The sequence below is a fragment of the Oncorhynchus tshawytscha genome, linkage group LG11 (assembly GCF_018296145.1).
Source record: "Oncorhynchus tshawytscha isolate Ot180627B linkage group LG11, Otsh_v2.0, whole genome shotgun sequence".
Classification (NCBI taxonomy): domain Eukaryota; kingdom Metazoa; phylum Chordata; class Actinopteri; order Salmoniformes; family Salmonidae; genus Oncorhynchus; species Oncorhynchus tshawytscha.
In genome coordinates, this window is record NC_056439.1 from 52,706,501 (window position 1) to 52,723,593 (window position 17,093).

General features: G+C 50.5%; 1 protein-coding gene across 2 annotated transcripts in view; it reads left to right on the plus strand.

The window, feature by feature from the left end:
* lgmn (legumain) overlaps window positions 1–14,667 on the plus strand; it is a 37,850-nt gene extending 23,183 nt beyond the window's left edge. For both annotated transcript variants that reach the window (XM_042330321.1, XM_042330322.1), the window contains exons 11-14: window positions 5,055–5,237; window positions 8,459–8,629; window positions 12,825–12,892; window positions 13,187–14,667. In XM_042330321.1, the coding sequence (XP_042186255.1) occupies window positions 5,055–5,237; window positions 8,459–8,629; window positions 12,825–12,892; window positions 13,187–13,253 (489 nt within the window). In that variant the 3' untranslated portion in view covers window positions 13,254–14,667. The remainder of the gene's footprint in view (window positions 1–5,054; window positions 5,238–8,458; window positions 8,630–12,824; window positions 12,893–13,186) is intronic.
* The last annotated feature ends 2,426 nt before the right edge of the window (window positions 14,668–17,093 follow it).

Below are 17,093 nucleotides of genomic sequence, written 5' to 3' on the forward strand. Positions count from 1 at the left end.
TTTTGATCTGTAGTCAAAATGTGCGATTTTTGGTCCTAACCAGTTTGTCTTTGTGGGACGCTGTGTGGGTGAACGGATGAGCTCCACGTGTGGTTCCCACCGTGAAGCATGGAGGAGGTGGTGTGATGGTGTAGGGGTGCTTTGCTGGTGACACTGTCAGTGTTATATTTAGAATTCAAAGCACACTAAAATCAGCATGGCTACCACAGCCTTCTGCAGCAATACGCCATCTGGTTTGAGCTTAGTGAGACTATCATGGCTTTTGCAACAGGACAATGACCCAAAACACACCTCCAGGCTGGGTGAGGGCTATTTTACCGAGAATGAGCGTGATGGAGTGCTGCATCAGATGACCTTTTCTCCACAATCATCCGACCTCAACCCAATTGAGATGGTTTGGGATGAGTTGGACCGCAGAGTGAAGGAAAAGCAGCCAAACAAGTGCTCAGCATATGAGGGAACTCCTTCAAGACTGTTGAAAAAGCATTCCAGCTGACGCTGGTTGTGAGAATACCAAGAGTGTGCAAAGCTGTCAAAGCTAAAGGGTGGCTATTTGAAGAATCAAAAATATTTGTTAAACACGTTTTTAAATAAAATGTATTGGTCAGATGTTATTGTGGGTGTAGCGAAATGCTTGTGTTTCTAGCTCCGACAGTGCAGTAGTATCTAACTAATCGCTTGTGTTTCTAGCTCCGACAGTGCAGTAATATCTAACTAATCGCTTGTGTTTCTAGCTCCGACAGTGCAGTAATATCTAACTAATCGCTTGTGTTTCTAGCTCTGACAGGGCAGTAATATCTAACCAGTAATATCTAACTAAATGCTTGTGTTTCTAGCTCCGACAGGGCAGTAATATCTAACAAGTAACATCTAACAGTTTCACAACATATACTCAAAATACACATAAATCTAAGAAAGGAATTGATAAAATATATATACACACAGTTAAAGTCGGAAGTTTACATACACTTAGGTTGAAGTCATTAACTTGTTTTTCAACCACTCCACAAATTGTTAACAAACTATAGTTTTGGCAAGTCGGTTAGGACATCTACTTTGTGCATGACACAAGTCATTTTTCCAACAATTGTTTACAGACAGATTATTTAACTTATTCACTGTATCAGAAGTTTACATACACTAAGTTGACTTAGTGTGTACCTGTGGATGTATAACCAGTGTGGATGTATTTCAAGGCCAACCTTCAAACTCAGTGCCTCTTTGCTTGACATCATGGGAAAATCAAAAGAAATCAGCCAAGACCTCGGAAAAAGAATTGTAGACCTCCACAAGTCTGGTTCATCCTTGGGAGCAAGTTCCAAACGCCTGAAGGTACCACGTTCATCTGTACAAACAATAGTACGCAAGTATAAACACCATGGGACCACACAGCCGTCATACTGCTCAGGAAGGAGACACGTTCCTACAATATGATCAGAGAATTATGTTCTCTAGGTACATAACCCAATGTAATTATATTACTCTGTCTGCACACCAGAATTTGTAAGATCCTGGTCGAATGAAAACTGACAGAGGCCCAATCCACAATAGTCACATGTTTATTCACGGGAACGTTCTGGCGTACACAGTACAAAGACCTAATTTTATAGTGACACACTTACTTACACACAAAACATTAGTTATCATACGCCCACACTGTCCTGCTACCCAGCCGACATAGGGAGAGACCCTGGGAAGCTCTCTGCCGAGACTCTGGGAAGTTCTCAGTGCCCCGGCCAACGTCGGCCCCGAATCTTGCTCAGACAGTCCGTTATCAAGACACTAGATATATTGTCACCAAAACATTCATTCTGACTACGAACTACACTCTCAGATATAATTCTACTGACTAAATCACACACGGCATTAAAATAGTCTAATGATGCTAATCAATTTCATACTATCATATGGTTTCAGAGTTATGGTCTCAGAGGGTAATATTCTAATCATATAATTCTATTAACACAATAGTATGCAAGTATAAACACCATGGGACCACGCAGCCGTCATACCGCTCAGGAAGGAGACGTGTTCGGTCTCCTAGAGATTAATGTAATTTGGTCTGAAAAGTGCAAATCAATCCCAGAACAACAGCAAAGGACCTTGTGAAGATGCTGGAGGAAACGGGTACAAAAGTATCTATATCCACAGCAAAACGAGTCCTATTTCAACATAACCTGAAAGGCCGCTCAGCAAGGAAGAAGCCACTGCTCCAAAACTGCCATTAAAAAGCCAGACTACGGTTTGCAACTGCACATGGGGACAAAGATTGTACTTTTTGGAGAAATGTTCTCTGGTCTGATGAAACAAAAATAGAACTGTTTGGCCATAATGACCATCGTTATGTTTGGAGGAAAAAGGGGGAGGCTTGCAAGCCGAAGAACACCATCCCAACCGTGAAGCACAGGGGTGGCAGCATCATGTTGTGGGGGTGCTTTGCTGCAGGAGGGACTGGTGCACTTCACAAAATAGATGGCATCATGAGGAAGGAAAAGTATGTGGGTATATTGAAGCAACATCTCAAGACATCAATCAGGAAGTTAAAGCTTGGTCGCAAATGGGTCTTCCAAATGGACAATGACCCCAAGCATACTTCCAAAGTTGTGGCAAAATGGCTTAAGGACAACGTCAAGGTATTGGAGTGGCCATCACAAAGCCCTGACTTCAATCCTATTGAAAATTTGTGGGCAGAACTGAAAGTGTGTGCGAGCAAGGAGGCCTACAAACCTGACTCAGTTACACCAGCTCTGTCAGGAGGAATGAGCCAAAATTCACCCAACTTATTGTGGGAAGCTTGTGGAAGGCTACCTGAAACGTTTGACCCAAGTTCAACAATTTAAAGGCAATGCTACCAAATACTAATTGAGTGTATGTAAACTTCTGACCCACTGGGAATGTGATGAAAGAAATAAAAGCTGAAATAAATCACTCTCTCTACTATTATTCTGATATTTCACATTATTAAAATAAAGTGGTGATCCTAACTGACCTAAGACAGGCAATTAATTTTTACTAGGAATAAATGTCAGGAATTGTGAAAAACTGAATTTAAATGTATTTGGCTAAGGTGTATGTAAAGCAGTGGCGTGCCGTGGTTAAATTATATTCTGATGATGTTTAGGCCAGCAGAGAAGGCCTTGCTGGCCCTGACGGCCCACCACTGATGTAAAGCTTGCAGTTAGCCACTGATTCATTCCCAAACCACTCGTTGTCGAATTTGCGATTTCCGACTTGTTGTGTAATGTTTGTCAAATTGCCGATGAGCATCTATACGTAAATGTGAAACCGCTAGTTTAGTTAGCGGTGCGCGCTAAATAGCGTTACAATCGGTGACGTCACTCGCTCTGAGACCTTGAAGTAGTTGTTCCCCCTTTGCTCTTTGTTCTTAACTAACTTGTCTCGTTAAATAAAGGTAAAATAAAAATAAAAAGTCGATAATCTACTGGCTAATCCTTGTCATATGAGAAAGTATATGTAACAGTATAACTTTAGACTGTCCCCTCGCCCATACCCGGGCGTGAACCAGGGACCCTCTGCACACATCAACAACAGTCACCCCTCGAAGCATCATTACCCATCGCTCCACCCATCGCTCCACAAATTGCCGATGAGCATCTATACGTAAATGTGAAACCGCTAGTTTAGTTAGCGGTGCGCGCTAAATAGCGTTACAATCGGTGACATCACTCGCTCTGAGACCTTGAAGTAGTTGTTCCCCCTTTGCTCAACTACTTCAAGGTCTCAGAGCGAGTGACGTCACCGATTGTAACGCTATTTAGCGCGCACCGCTAACTAAACTAGCGATTTCACATTTACGTATAGATGCTCATCGGCAATTTGTGGAGCGATGGGTAATGATGCTTCGAGGGGTGACTGTGATGGGTAATGATGCTTCGAGGGGTGACTGTTGTTGATGTGTGCAGAGGGTCCCTGGTTCGCGCCCGGGTATGGGCGAGGGGACAGTCTAAAGTTATACTGTTACATATACTTTCTCATATGACAAGGATTAGCCAGTAGATTATCAACTTTTTATTTTTATTTTACCTTTATTTAACGAGACAAGTTAGTTCAGAACAAATTCTTATTTTCAATGACGGCCCTAGGAACAGTGGGTTAACTGCCTGTTCAGGGGCAGAACGACAGATTTGTACCTTGTCAGCTCGGGGGTTTGAACTTGAAACCTTCCGGTTACTAGTCCAACGCCCTAACCACTACGCTACCTTGCCGTCCCATGATTCATGATGATGACTGTTAGCTAAGATTTTGAAAGTTAGATGTTGACCTGATCAGTCCAATCAAAGCTACGGTCGATATAACGTGATTTGACGTCAAGTCATCTGTGGCCAATGACACTGAGCCTTATCGGATGGGCACTTCTAATGTAACTCTATGGCAGCACCCAAAGGGGCTTGAATTTTCGAGCTCTCCCTGTAGATTTTGCAGTGATGTGTCTCCATGAGTGACAGAACACTGAGCCAATCACGGCGCAACGCTACGTATTTTCTGCTGGCTCGCCCCACTACCACAGAAAGCACTGAGCTAGGCTGAAACACCTGCATTTTGGAGCTGCCTTACTCAAGAAAGCAAAACAGAGACCATGTTTGTAGTGGCTTTATTAACTCTGTGATCTTTTTACATTGTTTGCAAACTGATATGTGACTCGTATTAATGCCAACATAACATGCAAAACAGACAAGCCCCCTCCCTTTTTTTGTTGCTAAAAATGTGGGGCTCAAAACAGACCCTGAATGACTGGTAGCCACTGGTCTCGGTGTTGAACCAACTGGGTGTCTCGGTGTTGAACCAACTGGGTGTCTCGGTGTTGAACCAACTGGGGGTCTCGGTGTTGAACCAACTGGGGGTCTCGGTGTTGAACCAACTGGGGGTCTCGGTGTTGAACCAACTGGGTGTCTCGGTGTTGAACCAACTGGGGGTCTCGGTGTTGAACCAACTGGGGGTCTCGGTGTTGAACCAACTGGGGGTCTCGGTGTTGAACCAACTGGGGGTCTCGGTGTTGAACCAACTATATCTATGTTTGTGTAATCTTTCCCTAGACTCTGGCCAACATGAAGGTAAAGGCTTTTCAAGGTAATGCCAAAGCCCGGCCTGCCCCCCCCATGACCCTGCAGCCTGTAGTGGAGCCAGGTCTAATCCCCAGCCCTGACGTCCCTATGGCCATCCTCAATAGGACAGCCACAGCCAAGGGGCATGTCTACCAGCTCCGCTCACACCTCAAGGTAATTGTTACGTTCCCCAGTTTCTGTGTTGTGGTTTTGTTTGTGTGTGTGTGAAATTCCCCCAATCAGCTGATTGGTCGGCCCCATTGATGATTGGAGCTGACCTCTACCCTCTTGTCAGAAACAGCTGTCTTTAATTCCAGACTCCTTCTGAAGCTATAAAAGTCTGTGTTTGATCGGGGGGAGAGGGCTTATTGTTATATCCTGTGTTGGTTGTTTCTCAGAGTTTTTTTTTTTTTGTGAAGTGTTTTTGTAGCTGGTCGTGTGGAGGTTTGTTTATCTCCAAAGGTCCGTTTTGATGATTGAATGGTTGTATTCTGTTTTTGTTCCCAGGGGGGGAAGGGGAAGGCACCTTGGGAGTGCTTAGGCAAGAGGCCTGCGGGCATACATAACCTGTAGTATTTACTGTCTAGGGACACTAGGTAAGACCTGGGAGGACCACCCCCTGTATTTTGGTTAGTGCACCAGGTGGTGCAAGTTAGGTAAGTAGTGGGTAGGCAGGTAAGGTAGGAGAGGGTAGGGTAGGTAAGTAGTGGGTAGGCAGGTAAGGTAGGTTAGGTAAGTAGTGGGTAGGCAGGTTAGATAGGTGAGGGTAAGTTAGGTAAGTAGTGTGTAGGCAGGTTAGATAGGTGAGGGTAGGTTAGGTAAGTAGTGGGTAGGAGAGGGTAGGGTAGGTAAGTAGTGGGTAGGCAGGTGAGGTTAGGTAAGTAGTGGGTAGGCAGGTAAGGTAGGTTAGGTAAGTAGGGGGTGGCAGGTAAGGTAGGTTAGGTAAGTAGTGGGTAGGCAGGTAAGGTAGGTTAGGTAAGTAGTGGGTAGGCAGGTTAGATAGGTGAGGGTAAGTTAGGTAAGTAGTGTGTAGGCAGGTTAGATAGGTGAGGGTAGGTTAGGTAAGTAGTGGGTAGGCAGGTAAGGTAGGTTAGGTAAGTAGGGGTGGCAGGTAAGGTAGGTGAGGGTAGGGTAGGTAAGTAGTGGGTAGGAGAGGGTAGGGTAGGTAAGTAGTGGGTAGGCAGGTAAGGTAGGTGAGGTTAGGTAAGTAGTGGGTAGGCAGGTAAGGTAGGTTAGGTAAGTAGTGTGTAGGCAGGTTAGATAGGTGAGGGTAGGTTAGGTAAGTAGTGGGTAGGCAGGTAAGGTAGGTTAGGTAAGTAGGGGGTGGCAGGTAAGGTAGGTGAGGGTAAGTTAGGTAAGTAGTGGGTAGGCAGGTTAGATAGGTGAAGGTAGGGTAGGTAAGATAGGTGAGGTAAGTAGTGGGTAGGCAGGTTAGATAGGTGAGGTAAGTAGTGGGTAGGCAGGTTAGATAGGTGAGGGTAGGGTAGGTACGATAGGTGAGGTAAGTAGTGGGTAGGCAGGTTAGATAGGTGAGGTAAGTAGTGGGTAGGCAGGTTAGATAGGTGAGGTAAGTAGTGGGTAGGCAGGTAAGATAGGTGAGGTAAGTAGTGGGTAGGCAGGTTAGATAGGTGAGGTAAGTAGTGGGTAGGCAGGTTAGATAGGTGAGGGTAGGCAGGTAAGTAGTGGGTAGGCAGGTAAGATAGGAGAGGGTAGGGTAGGTAAGTAGTAGGTAGGCAGGTAAGATAGGAGAGGGTAGGGTAGGTAAGTAGTAGGTAGGCAGGTAAGATAGGAGAGGTTAGGTAAGTAGTGGGTAGGCAGGTTAGATAGGTGAGGGTAGGTTAGGTAAGTAGTGGGTAGGCAGGTAAGATAGGAGAGGGTAGGGTAGGTAGGTAGTAGGTAGGCAGGTAAGATAGGAGAGGTTAGGTAAGTAGTGGGTAGGCAGGTTAGATAGGTGAGGGTAGGTTAGGTAAGTAGTGGGTAGGCAGGTAAGATAGGGTAGGGTAGGTAGGTAGTAGGTAGGCAGGTAAGATAGGAGAGGTTAGGTAAGTAGTGGGTAGGCAGGTTAGATAGGTGAGGGTAGGTTAGGTAAGTAGTGGGTAGGCAGGTAAGGTAGGGGGTGGCAGGTAAGGTAGGTGGGGTAAGTTAGGTAAGTAGTGGGTAGGCAGGTTAGATAGGTGAAGGTAGGGTAGGTAAGATAGGTGAGGTAAGTAGTGGGTAGGCAGGTTAGATAGGTGAGGTAAGTAGTGGGTAGGTACGATAGGTGAGGTAAGTAGTGGGTAGGCAGGTAAGATAGGTGAGGTAAGTAGTGGGTAGGCAGGTTAGATAGGTGAGGTAAGTAGTGGGTAGGCAGGTTAGATAGGTGAGGGTAGGGTAGGTAAGATAGGTGAGGTAAGTAGTGGGTAGGCAGGTTAGATAGGTGAGGTAATTAGTGGGTAGGCAGGTAAGATAGGTGAGGTAAGTAGTGGGTAGGCAGGTAAGATAGGTGAGGGTAGGCAGGTAAGTAGTGGGTAGGCAGGTAAGATAGGAGAGGGTAGGGTAGGTAAGTAGTGGGTAGGCAGGTAAGATAGGAGAGGTTAGGTAAGTAGTGGGTAGGCAGGTTAGGTAAGTAGTGGGTAGGCAGGTTAGATAGGTTAGGTAAGTAGTGGGTAGGCAGGTTAGATAGGTTAGGTAAGTAGTGGGTAGGCAGGTTAGGTAAGTAGTGGGTAGGCAGGTAAGATAGGAGAGGGTAGGGTAGGTAAGTAGTGGGTAGGCAGGTAAGATAGCAGAGGTTAGGTAAGTAGTGGGTAGGCAGGTAAGATAGGTTAGGTAAGTAGTGGGTAGGCAGGTTAGATAGGTTAGGTAAGTAGTGGGTAGGCAGGTTAGATAGGTTAGGTAAGTAGTGGGTAGGCAGGTTAGATAGGTTAGGTAAGTAGTGGGTAGGCAGGTAAGATAGGAGGGGGGGGCTTTGAGATTTACTTTCTTTGCTTTGGTTCCGTCCAGCCCCTTTTCCCCATATTACCGTGTAAAGGAATAAAGTCCTTGTAAACGGTACCACATTCTGCCTTTGTCATCCTTACTCGCACCTACAGTCCCATACCTGTTTCACTCCACGGGGAGTTGAGATGTAGCAGGGTGTGTTGCGTTCCGTCTCTGAGGCGTAATGGACAGGAAATAGTGTTTACTTTACACTTTTTCGTTATTATTTCCTGACGAACCTGGGTTGTATGCATTTGGGCACACTGTAATGGAAACCAAAGCGTTTTCTCAATGAAGTCGCATGGTACCTCCCCATTTCGCTCTATTTTGGATCGTTTTCCGTTTCGTGCCTAATGAACATGACCCAGGCTTTATCATAAGATGCTTTTGTTATTTAATAGAAGTGGGGACCTTGGAGAACTGTCCTGTGTGTCCACTAGGGTATTGAGCAGCTGAAACAGAATATGCAAAAGGTGGTGCAGTGTGTGACGGGCGTTAACCGCGAGAATCCGAAGATTCTGAATGTGAAGATGGATAAGATGCAGCACCAGTGCTACAAGGATGCTGTCAGTCACTACAAGAAACATTGCTTTAGATGGTTTTCCCCTGAGGTACGTATAGCCCGGCCCAGTGTACCCCAGCTCTGACCCAGCCCCCAGGTCTCCCCAGCTCTGACCCAGCTCCCAGGTCTCACCAGCTCTGACCCAGCTCTGACCCAGGCCTCCCCAGCTCTGACCCAGCCCCAAGGTCTCCCCAGCTCTGACCCAGGCCTCCCCAGCTCTGATCCAGCCCCCAGGTCTCCCCAGCTCTGATCCAGCCCCCAGGTCTCCCCAGCTCTGACCCAGCCCCAAGGTCTCCCCAGCTCTGACCCAGCTCTGACCCAGCTCTGACCCAGCTCTGACCCAGCTCTGACCCAGCTCTGACCCAGCTCTGACCCAGGTCTCCCCAGCTCTGACCCAGGTCTCCCCAGCTCTGACCCAGGCCTCCCCAGCTCTGACCCAGCTCGGACCCAGCCCCCAGGTCTCCCCAGCTCAGACCCAGCCCCCAGGCCTCCCCGGCTCTGATCCAGCCCCCAGGTCTCCCCAGCTCTGACCCAGGTCTCCCCAGCTCTGACCCAGCCCCAAGGTCTTCCCAGCTCTGACCCAGCCCCCAGGTCTCCCCAGCTCTGACCCAGCCCTCCCCAGCTCTGACCCAGCCCTCCCCAGCTCTGACCCAGCCCTCCCCAGCTCTGACCCAGCCCCCAGGTCTCCCCAGCTCTGACCCAGCCCCCAGGTCTCCCCAGCTCTGACCCAGCCCCCAGGTCTTCCCAGCTCTGACCCAGGTCTCCCCAGCTCTGACCCAGCTCTGACCAGCCCCCAGGCCTCCCCAGCTCTGACCCAGGCCTCCCCAGCTCTGACCCAGCCCCCAGGTCTCCCCAGCTCTGACCCAGCTCTGACCCAGGCCTCCCCAGCTCTGACCCAGCCCCCAGGTCTCCCCAGCTCTGACCCAGCTCTGACCCAGCTCTGACCCAGCTCTGACCCAGGCCTCCCCAGCTCTGATCCAGCCCCCAGGTCTCCCCAGCTCTGACCCAGCCCCAAGGACTCCCCAGCGCTGACCCAGGCCTCCCCAGCTCTGATCCAGCCCCCAGGTCTCCCCAGCTCTGATCCAGCCCCCAGGTCTCCCCAGCTCTGACCCAGCCCCAAGGTCTTCCCAGCTCAGACCCAGCCCCCAGGTCTCCCCAGCTCTGACCCAGCCCTCCCCAGCTCTGACCCAGCGCCAAGGTCTCCCCAGCTCTGACCCAGCCCCAAGGTCTCCCCAGCTCTGACCCAGCCCCAAGGTCTCCCCAGCTCTGACCCAGCCCCAAGGTCTCCCCAGCTCTGACCCAGCCCCAAGGTCTCCCCAGCTCTGACCCAGCCCCCAGGTCTTCCCAGCTCTGACCCAGGTCTCCCCAGCTCTGACCCAGCCCCCAGGTCTCCCCAGCTCTGACCCAGGTCTCCCCAGCTCTGACCCAGGCCTCCCCAGCTCTGACCCAGGCCTCCCCAGCTCTGACCCAGGCCTCAGGTCACCCCAACCCTGACCCAGCCCCCAGGTCTTCCCAGCTCTGACCCAGCCCCCAGGTCTCCCCAGCTCTGACCCAGCCCCCAGCTCTGACCCAGCCCCCAGGTCTCCCCAGCTCTGACCCAGCCCCCAGGTCTCCCCAGCTCTGACCCAGCCCCCAGCTCTGATCCAGCCCCAAGGTCTGACACGGCCCCAAGGTCTCCCCAGCTCTGACACAGCCCCAAAGTCTTCCCAGCTCTGACCCATCCCTCAGGTCTCCCCAGCTCTGACCCAGCCCTCCCCAGCTCTGACCCAGCCCCAAGGCCTCCCCAGCTCTGACCCAGCTCTGATCCAGGCCTCCCCAGCTCTGACCCAGCCCCTAGGTCACCCCAGCTCTGACCCAGCCCCCAGGTCACCCCAGCTCTGACCCAGCCCCCAGGTCTCCCCAGCTCTGACCCAGCCCCCAGCTCTGACCCAGCCCCCAGGTCACCCCAGCTCTGACCCAGCCCCCAGCTCTGACCCAGCCCCAAGGTCTTCCCAGCTCTGACCCAGCCCCCAGGTCTCCCCAGCTCTGACCCAGCCCCCAGGTCTCCCCAGCTCTGACCCAGCCCCCAGGTCTCCCCAGCTCTGACCCAGCCCCCAGGTCTCCCCAGCTCTGACCCAGCCCCCAGGTCTCCCCAGCTCTGACCCAGCCCCAAGGACTCCCCAGCTCTGACCCAGGCCTCCCCAGCTCTGATCCAGCCCCCAGGTCTCCCCAGCTCTGACCCAGGTCTCCCCAGCTCTGACCCAGCCCCCAGGTCTCCCCAGCTCTGACCCAGCCCTCCCCAGCTCTGACCCAGCCCCAAGGTCTCCCCAGCGCTGACCCAGCCCCAAGGTCTTCCCAGCTCTGACCCAGGCCTCCCCAGCTCTGACACAGGTCTCCCAGGCTCTGACCCAGCCCCCAGGTCTCCCCAGCTCTGACCCAGCCCCAAGGACTCCCCAGCGCTGACCCAGGCCTCTCCAGCTCTGATCCAGCCCCCAGGTCTCCCCAGCTCTGACCCAGGCCTCCCCAGCTCTGACCCAGCCCCCAGCTCTGACCCAGCCCCAAGGTCTCCCCAGCTCTGACCCAGCCCCCAGGTCTCCCCAGCTCTGACCCAGCCCTCAGGTCTCCCCAGCTCTGACCCAGCCCTCCCCAGCTCTGACCCAGCCCCAAGGCCTCCCCAGCTCTGACCCAGGTCACCCCAGCTCTGACCCAGCCCCCGGTCTCCCCAGCTCTGACCCAGCCCTCAGCTCTGACCCAGCCCTCCCCAGCTCTGACCCAGCCCCAAGGCCTCCCCAGCTCTGACCCAGGTCACCCCAGCTCTGACCCAGCCCCCGGTCTCCCCAGCTCTGACCCAGCCCTCAGCTCTGACCCAGCCCCCAGCTCTGACCCAGCCCCCAGGTCTCCCCAGCTCTGACCCAGGCCTGACCCAGCCCCAAGGTCTCCCCAGCTCTGACCCAGGTCTCCCCAGCTCTGACCCAGGTCTCCCCAGCTCTGACCCAGGCCTCCCCAGCTCTGACCCAGCCCCAAGGTCTCCCCAGCTCTGACCCAGGTCTCCCCAGCTCTGACCCAGCCCCCAGGTCTCCCCAGCCCCCAGCTCTGACTCAGGCCTCCCCAGCTCTGACCCAGCCCCAAGGTCTCCCCAGCTCTGACCCAGCTCTGACCCAGCCCCAAGGTCTCCCTAGCTCTGACCCAGGCCTCCCCAGCTCTGATCCAGCCCCCAGGTCTCCCCAGCTCTGACCCAGCCCCCAGGTCTCCCCAGCTCTGACCCAGCCCCCAGCTCTGACCCAGCCCCCAGGTCACCCCAGCTCTGACCCAGCCCCCAGGTCTCCCCAGCTCTGACCCATCCCCCAGCTCTGACCCAGCCCCCAGCTCTGACCCATCCCCCAGCTCTGACCCAGCCCCCAGCTCTGACCCAGCCCCCAGGTCTTCCCAGCTCTGACCCAGCCCCCAGGTCTCCCCAGCTCTGACCCAGCCCCAAGGTCTCCCCAGCTCTGACCCAGCCCCAAGGTCTTCCCAGCTCTGACCCAGCACCCAGGTCTCCCCAGCTCTGAGCCAGGCCTCCCCAGCTCTGACCCAGCCCTGACCCAGCCCCAAGGTCTCCCCAGCTCTGACCCAGGTCTCCCCAGCTCTGACCCAGGCCTCCCCAGCTCTGATCCAGCCCCCAGGTCTCCCCAGCTCTGACCCACCCCCAGCTCTGACCCAGCCCCAAGGTCTCCCCAGCTCTGACCCAGCCCTCCCCAGCTCTGACCCAGCCCTCCCCAGCTCTGACCCAGGCCTTCCCAGCTCTGACCCAGCCCCAAGGTCTCCCCAGCTCTGACCCAGCCCCCAGGTCTCCCCAGCTCTGACCCAGGCCTCCCCAGCTCTGACCCAGCCCTGACCCAGCCCCAAGGCCTCCCCAGCTCTGACCCAGGTCTCCCCAGCTCTGACCCGGGCCTCCCCAGCTCTGACCCAGGCATCCCCAGCTCTGACCCAGGCATCCCCAGCTCTGGCCCAGCCCCAAGGTCTCCCCTGCTCTGACCCAGCTCCCAGGTCTCCCTAGCTCTGATCCAGCTCCCAGGTCTCCCCAGCTCTGACCCAGCCCCCAGGTCTCCCCAGCTCTGACCCAGCTCTGACCCAGGCCTCCCCAGCTCTGACTCAGCCCCCAGGTCTCCCCAGCTCTGACCCAGCCCCAAGGACTTCCCAGCGCTGACCCAGTTGTCATTGTTGTGATTTTAAGTTAGATCAGAGTACAGTATGTGGAAGTTGTGGTGTGTGTTCTTGTGTTGCAGCGTGAGTATTATCTGCGGGACCTGTACATGTTGTTCAACCTGTGTGTGTCGAGATATGGAAGAGAAAGGTACTGTATCCATCTCATACCTCCCTCTTTTTATACTTCCCCACAAGGGTTTAGATCAATTCAATTTTCTATTCAGAAAATTCCACTTTTTCCGCATTGAAGATGATTGGAAGTGACCCCAACCTTGCGTTCCACTATCCATGTCAATTCAAGCTTTTCAATGAAGACAAGTTTCACTAATGCACGATTTGACCAACAAAAACAAAACAAAAATGATTTTGTTCAAGGTTTATTTCATTTCCAGTGAGCTGCTTCCATGGTCTAATATTGTTATTTTTTTGTCTCCCTCCTCAGTATCCTGATGACAATAGAGAAAGTGTGTCTAGTTGAAGAGACAGGTTGCGGTGTCTGCGGACAGTAGGGTCTGAGAAGACAAGTCTCGTCTTTTCACTGACAAGGAATACAGTTTGAATCTTTTTTTATTTTATTTTTTAATCACTACTCTCTTCTAATCATAGCTTTGATTTCAAACTTGTTTTTTCCCCTCCGGTTTTAATGAGACCTTTTTTTAAAGATGTGTTTTTATGATGAATTTCACTATATCCCTGTGAGAGTTTGTTTTGTTTTTGATGAGAAGAATGTTTTTCTCATTTTTTTTTACTGCTCTGATTTCTATGAACACTAATGAGAGGAGATCAGGAGCCAGTTTGCCCACTTGGTTGTCAGCTCTGCTCTGCTGGTTGTCAGCTCTGCTCTGCTGGTAGCTCTGCTCTGCTGGTTGTCAGCTCTGCTCTGCTGGTAGCTCTGCTCTGCTGGTTGTCAGCTCTGCTCTGCTGGTAGCTCTGCTCTGCTGGTTATCAGCTCTGCTCTGCTGGTAGCTCTGCTCTGCTGGTTGTCTGCTCTGCTGGTTGTCAGCTCTGCTCTGCTGGTAGCTCTGCTCTGCTGGTTATCAGCTCTGCTCTGCTGGTTGTCTGCTCTGCTGGTTGTCTGCTCTGCTGGTTGTCTGCTTTGCTGGTTGTCTGCTCTGCTCTGCTCTGCTGGTAGCTCTGCTGGTAGCTCTGCTCTGCTGGTTGTCTGCTCTGCTGGTTGTCTGCTCTGCTGGTTGTCAGCTCTGCTCTGCTGGTTGTCAGCTCTGCTCTGCTGGTTGTCAGCTCTGCTCTGCTGGTTATCAGCTCTGCTCTGCTGGTTATCAGCTCTGCTCTGCTGGTTATCAGCTCTGCTCTGCTGGTTGTCTGCTCTGCTCTGCTGGTTGCTCTGCTCTTCTCTGCTGGTTGCTCTGCTCTGCTGGTTGTCAGCTCTGCTCTGCTGGTTGCTCTGCTCTGCTGGTAGCTCTGCTGCAGTAGGGTGAAGTTCACCTAGTTTCTGATCTTAATGTCAGTTCTGCTTTCCCCCCCCCCACCAATGGTTAAGTTTATGACTTGTAGAAGGGACTTCACCCCTGAGCGAGACTGACCTGGAGGTTGAATCCTACAGCATCACACATGATCTGCAAGATAAACCAATCTCCTGTTTTTAAAGGATCAGGCTATGTTGATGTTGTCACACGGATTTTGAAATATAACCTGGACAGTCTAAAACAGCTGTGGACTAGTCATTGCTCTCGCCGTCGGTACCTTTTATATCTAGTCAAGGTTTAATTAAGATATTGCCCGAGTCAGATAATTGTTATCATATTAGGATTGTTTGAGTTAAACGATACAGCTGCTGTACCTGGTTTTGCTGAGGATAGGTACAACGGACACAATTCTCTTTTTAAAAGGTGAAGTTTCTGAATGGCGGTGGAAGGAATTGAGGAGCGGACTGCAGCAATTGTGTAAATAAAACCTCTGTTCAGACATGTCTTTTTATTGCCTTCAATTTACAGGCTGTACACCCAATTACACACACCCATTTTGAAGTGGAGACTGGTTTGCTCATAATTCAGTATTGTTTAATGGTTGCCATGACATTCTTAAAACCAGGTAAGTAGTCATTTTCAGCAACAATCTGGGGAATAGTTACTTAGGAGAGGAATGAGCCAATTGTAAACTGGGGATGATTAGGTGACTGTATGCGGGACAGCTTAACACCCCTACTGACAATAAGTGCCATGGGATCTTTAATGACCTCAGAGTCAGGACACCCGTTTAACATCCCATCCGAAAGACTGCACCCTACACAGGGCAGTGTCCCTAATCACTGCCCTGGGGCATTGGGATCTTCTTTTTAGACCAGAGGAAAGAGTGCCTCCTACTGACCCTCCAACACCACTTCCAGCAGCATCTGGTCTCCCATCCAGGGACTGACCAGGACCAACCCTGCTTAGCTTCAGAAGCAACCCAGTGTAAACGGTGCTATACTGCACCGCTGTAGCTCTGTGTTGTGTTGGTTGATTGAGACTATAGACGTGGACTTTGGCGATCGGGTAGTTTTAGTCAAGCAGAACTCACTCTCTGCATTCTGCATCCAAAAGGAAATAAAACATTTGTAGAGCACATATGGTCTGCGAATCGTCGCCTCTTTCTACAACAGATGCACAATAGGAGGGACTGGGATCATTCGAGGAGCTAGCCATCGTTCACACATACAATAGCCTGCTAATACCTTAGCTAGCTATTAACCACATGTTGAATTCAGAATGTTGAAATCATCCTAAAAAGTACAATTACAAGTGCATCTTAACAATACCATCCACTTATGAGTAACCTCTAAATATACATCATTATTCATGAACAGAACACTGTGTGTATGACTTTGTGCTTAATTAAAAGAATCTAACTTTTCTGAAGACAGAAAAAGCGTGCCTACCTCTCATAGTGCATCAAAATGATTTGAGCACGCAGGGAACAACTTTTTTTATTTTATTTTATTAATATCAAATCAATACATAAAGCACATGAGGGAACACAAGCATACATAGATTACAAGCAATGGACAATCGAGCTAGGGGTGGGGCTGGGGGCGGGGCTAGGGGCGGGGCTAGGGGGTACAATATCACATTACAATTACACAAGGACCTTAAGGGACATACATATACTTACAATTCTAACAGCTTTTTTGTTAGTAGAGTATTTAACCGTCTTAAAATACAGTTCAATTTCTTTTTGTAGGGTACGAAAATGTGGTTTTCTGTTTGTAAATTTACATTTGTGTATATGAAATTTGGCCAAAAGAATAATGAAATGAATTACATAAAAATGATTCCGCTTATTTCTATTGTATGTAAAGAATCCAAACAGTACATCTCTCCACAATAGTGTAAAATCTTCATAAATGTGTTCAATTATAAACCTACTGATGTCTTGCCACAGTTTTCTTACATGCATACAATGCCAAAAAAGATGCACAACTGTTTCTGGGTGGTCATTACAAAAGGAGCAATTTGAGTTGATGATTCTTCATATCACGCAGGGAACAACTACTTCGAGATCTCACGAGCAAGTGACGTCACCGATTGAAACGCCATTAGCGCGCACCACCGCTAACTAACTAGCCATTTCACATCGGTGACATTAGCTTCAGAGCCAAGGCAGCAGTGGGATGCTGGGTAATTTTCTGCTGGCCCAAGTCACACCTTTCAATGCATAGCCTGCACAATAACTAGTGTCTGTATGAAGTATTCATGGTGTGTTTATTTATCATTATTATGAGCCGTCTGTCCTCCCCTCAGCAGCCTCCATTGATATATGTCGTTATGTTTTGTTTTTTTCGGAATCCTGTTTCGATCCTGCCCAGCAGGTAACGGAATTCACATTACCATAGAAGTGGTGCTGATGAGCCCTTCCCAACAATCTAGTTTATGCTGGCAACCACAGGTAGCCTAGTGGTTAGAGCGTTGGAATTGGACCTGAAAGGTTGCGAGATCGAATCCCCTAGCTGACAAGGTAAAATGTGAACAAGGCAGTTAACCCACTAGGCCATCATTGTAAATAAGAATTTGTTATTAACTGAGTTGTTTAGTTAAATAAAGGTTAAGTAGCAGCATGGCGCTAGTTAAAACTTGTAAAATAAAGTTGTGTTTAGTTTGATATTGGTCATCTGGATGCCATCGTAACATGCCAATTAGGTAACGTAACGGCAACCCGTTACGAATGACCAGTACAACGGTGTCGTGTCGAGGTGCTCTGCGAAAGGCTCTTCTATAATATTGTGTCTGTCCGCTAACAAGTGCCGCCACCTACTGTACTGGAGTGTGTAGTAAAATCACGGGTTGTCACTAGTTCCCACAGCCACAAAGTCATAATTATTGCCTAAACCCCGCCTATTCATACAATTTATCTTC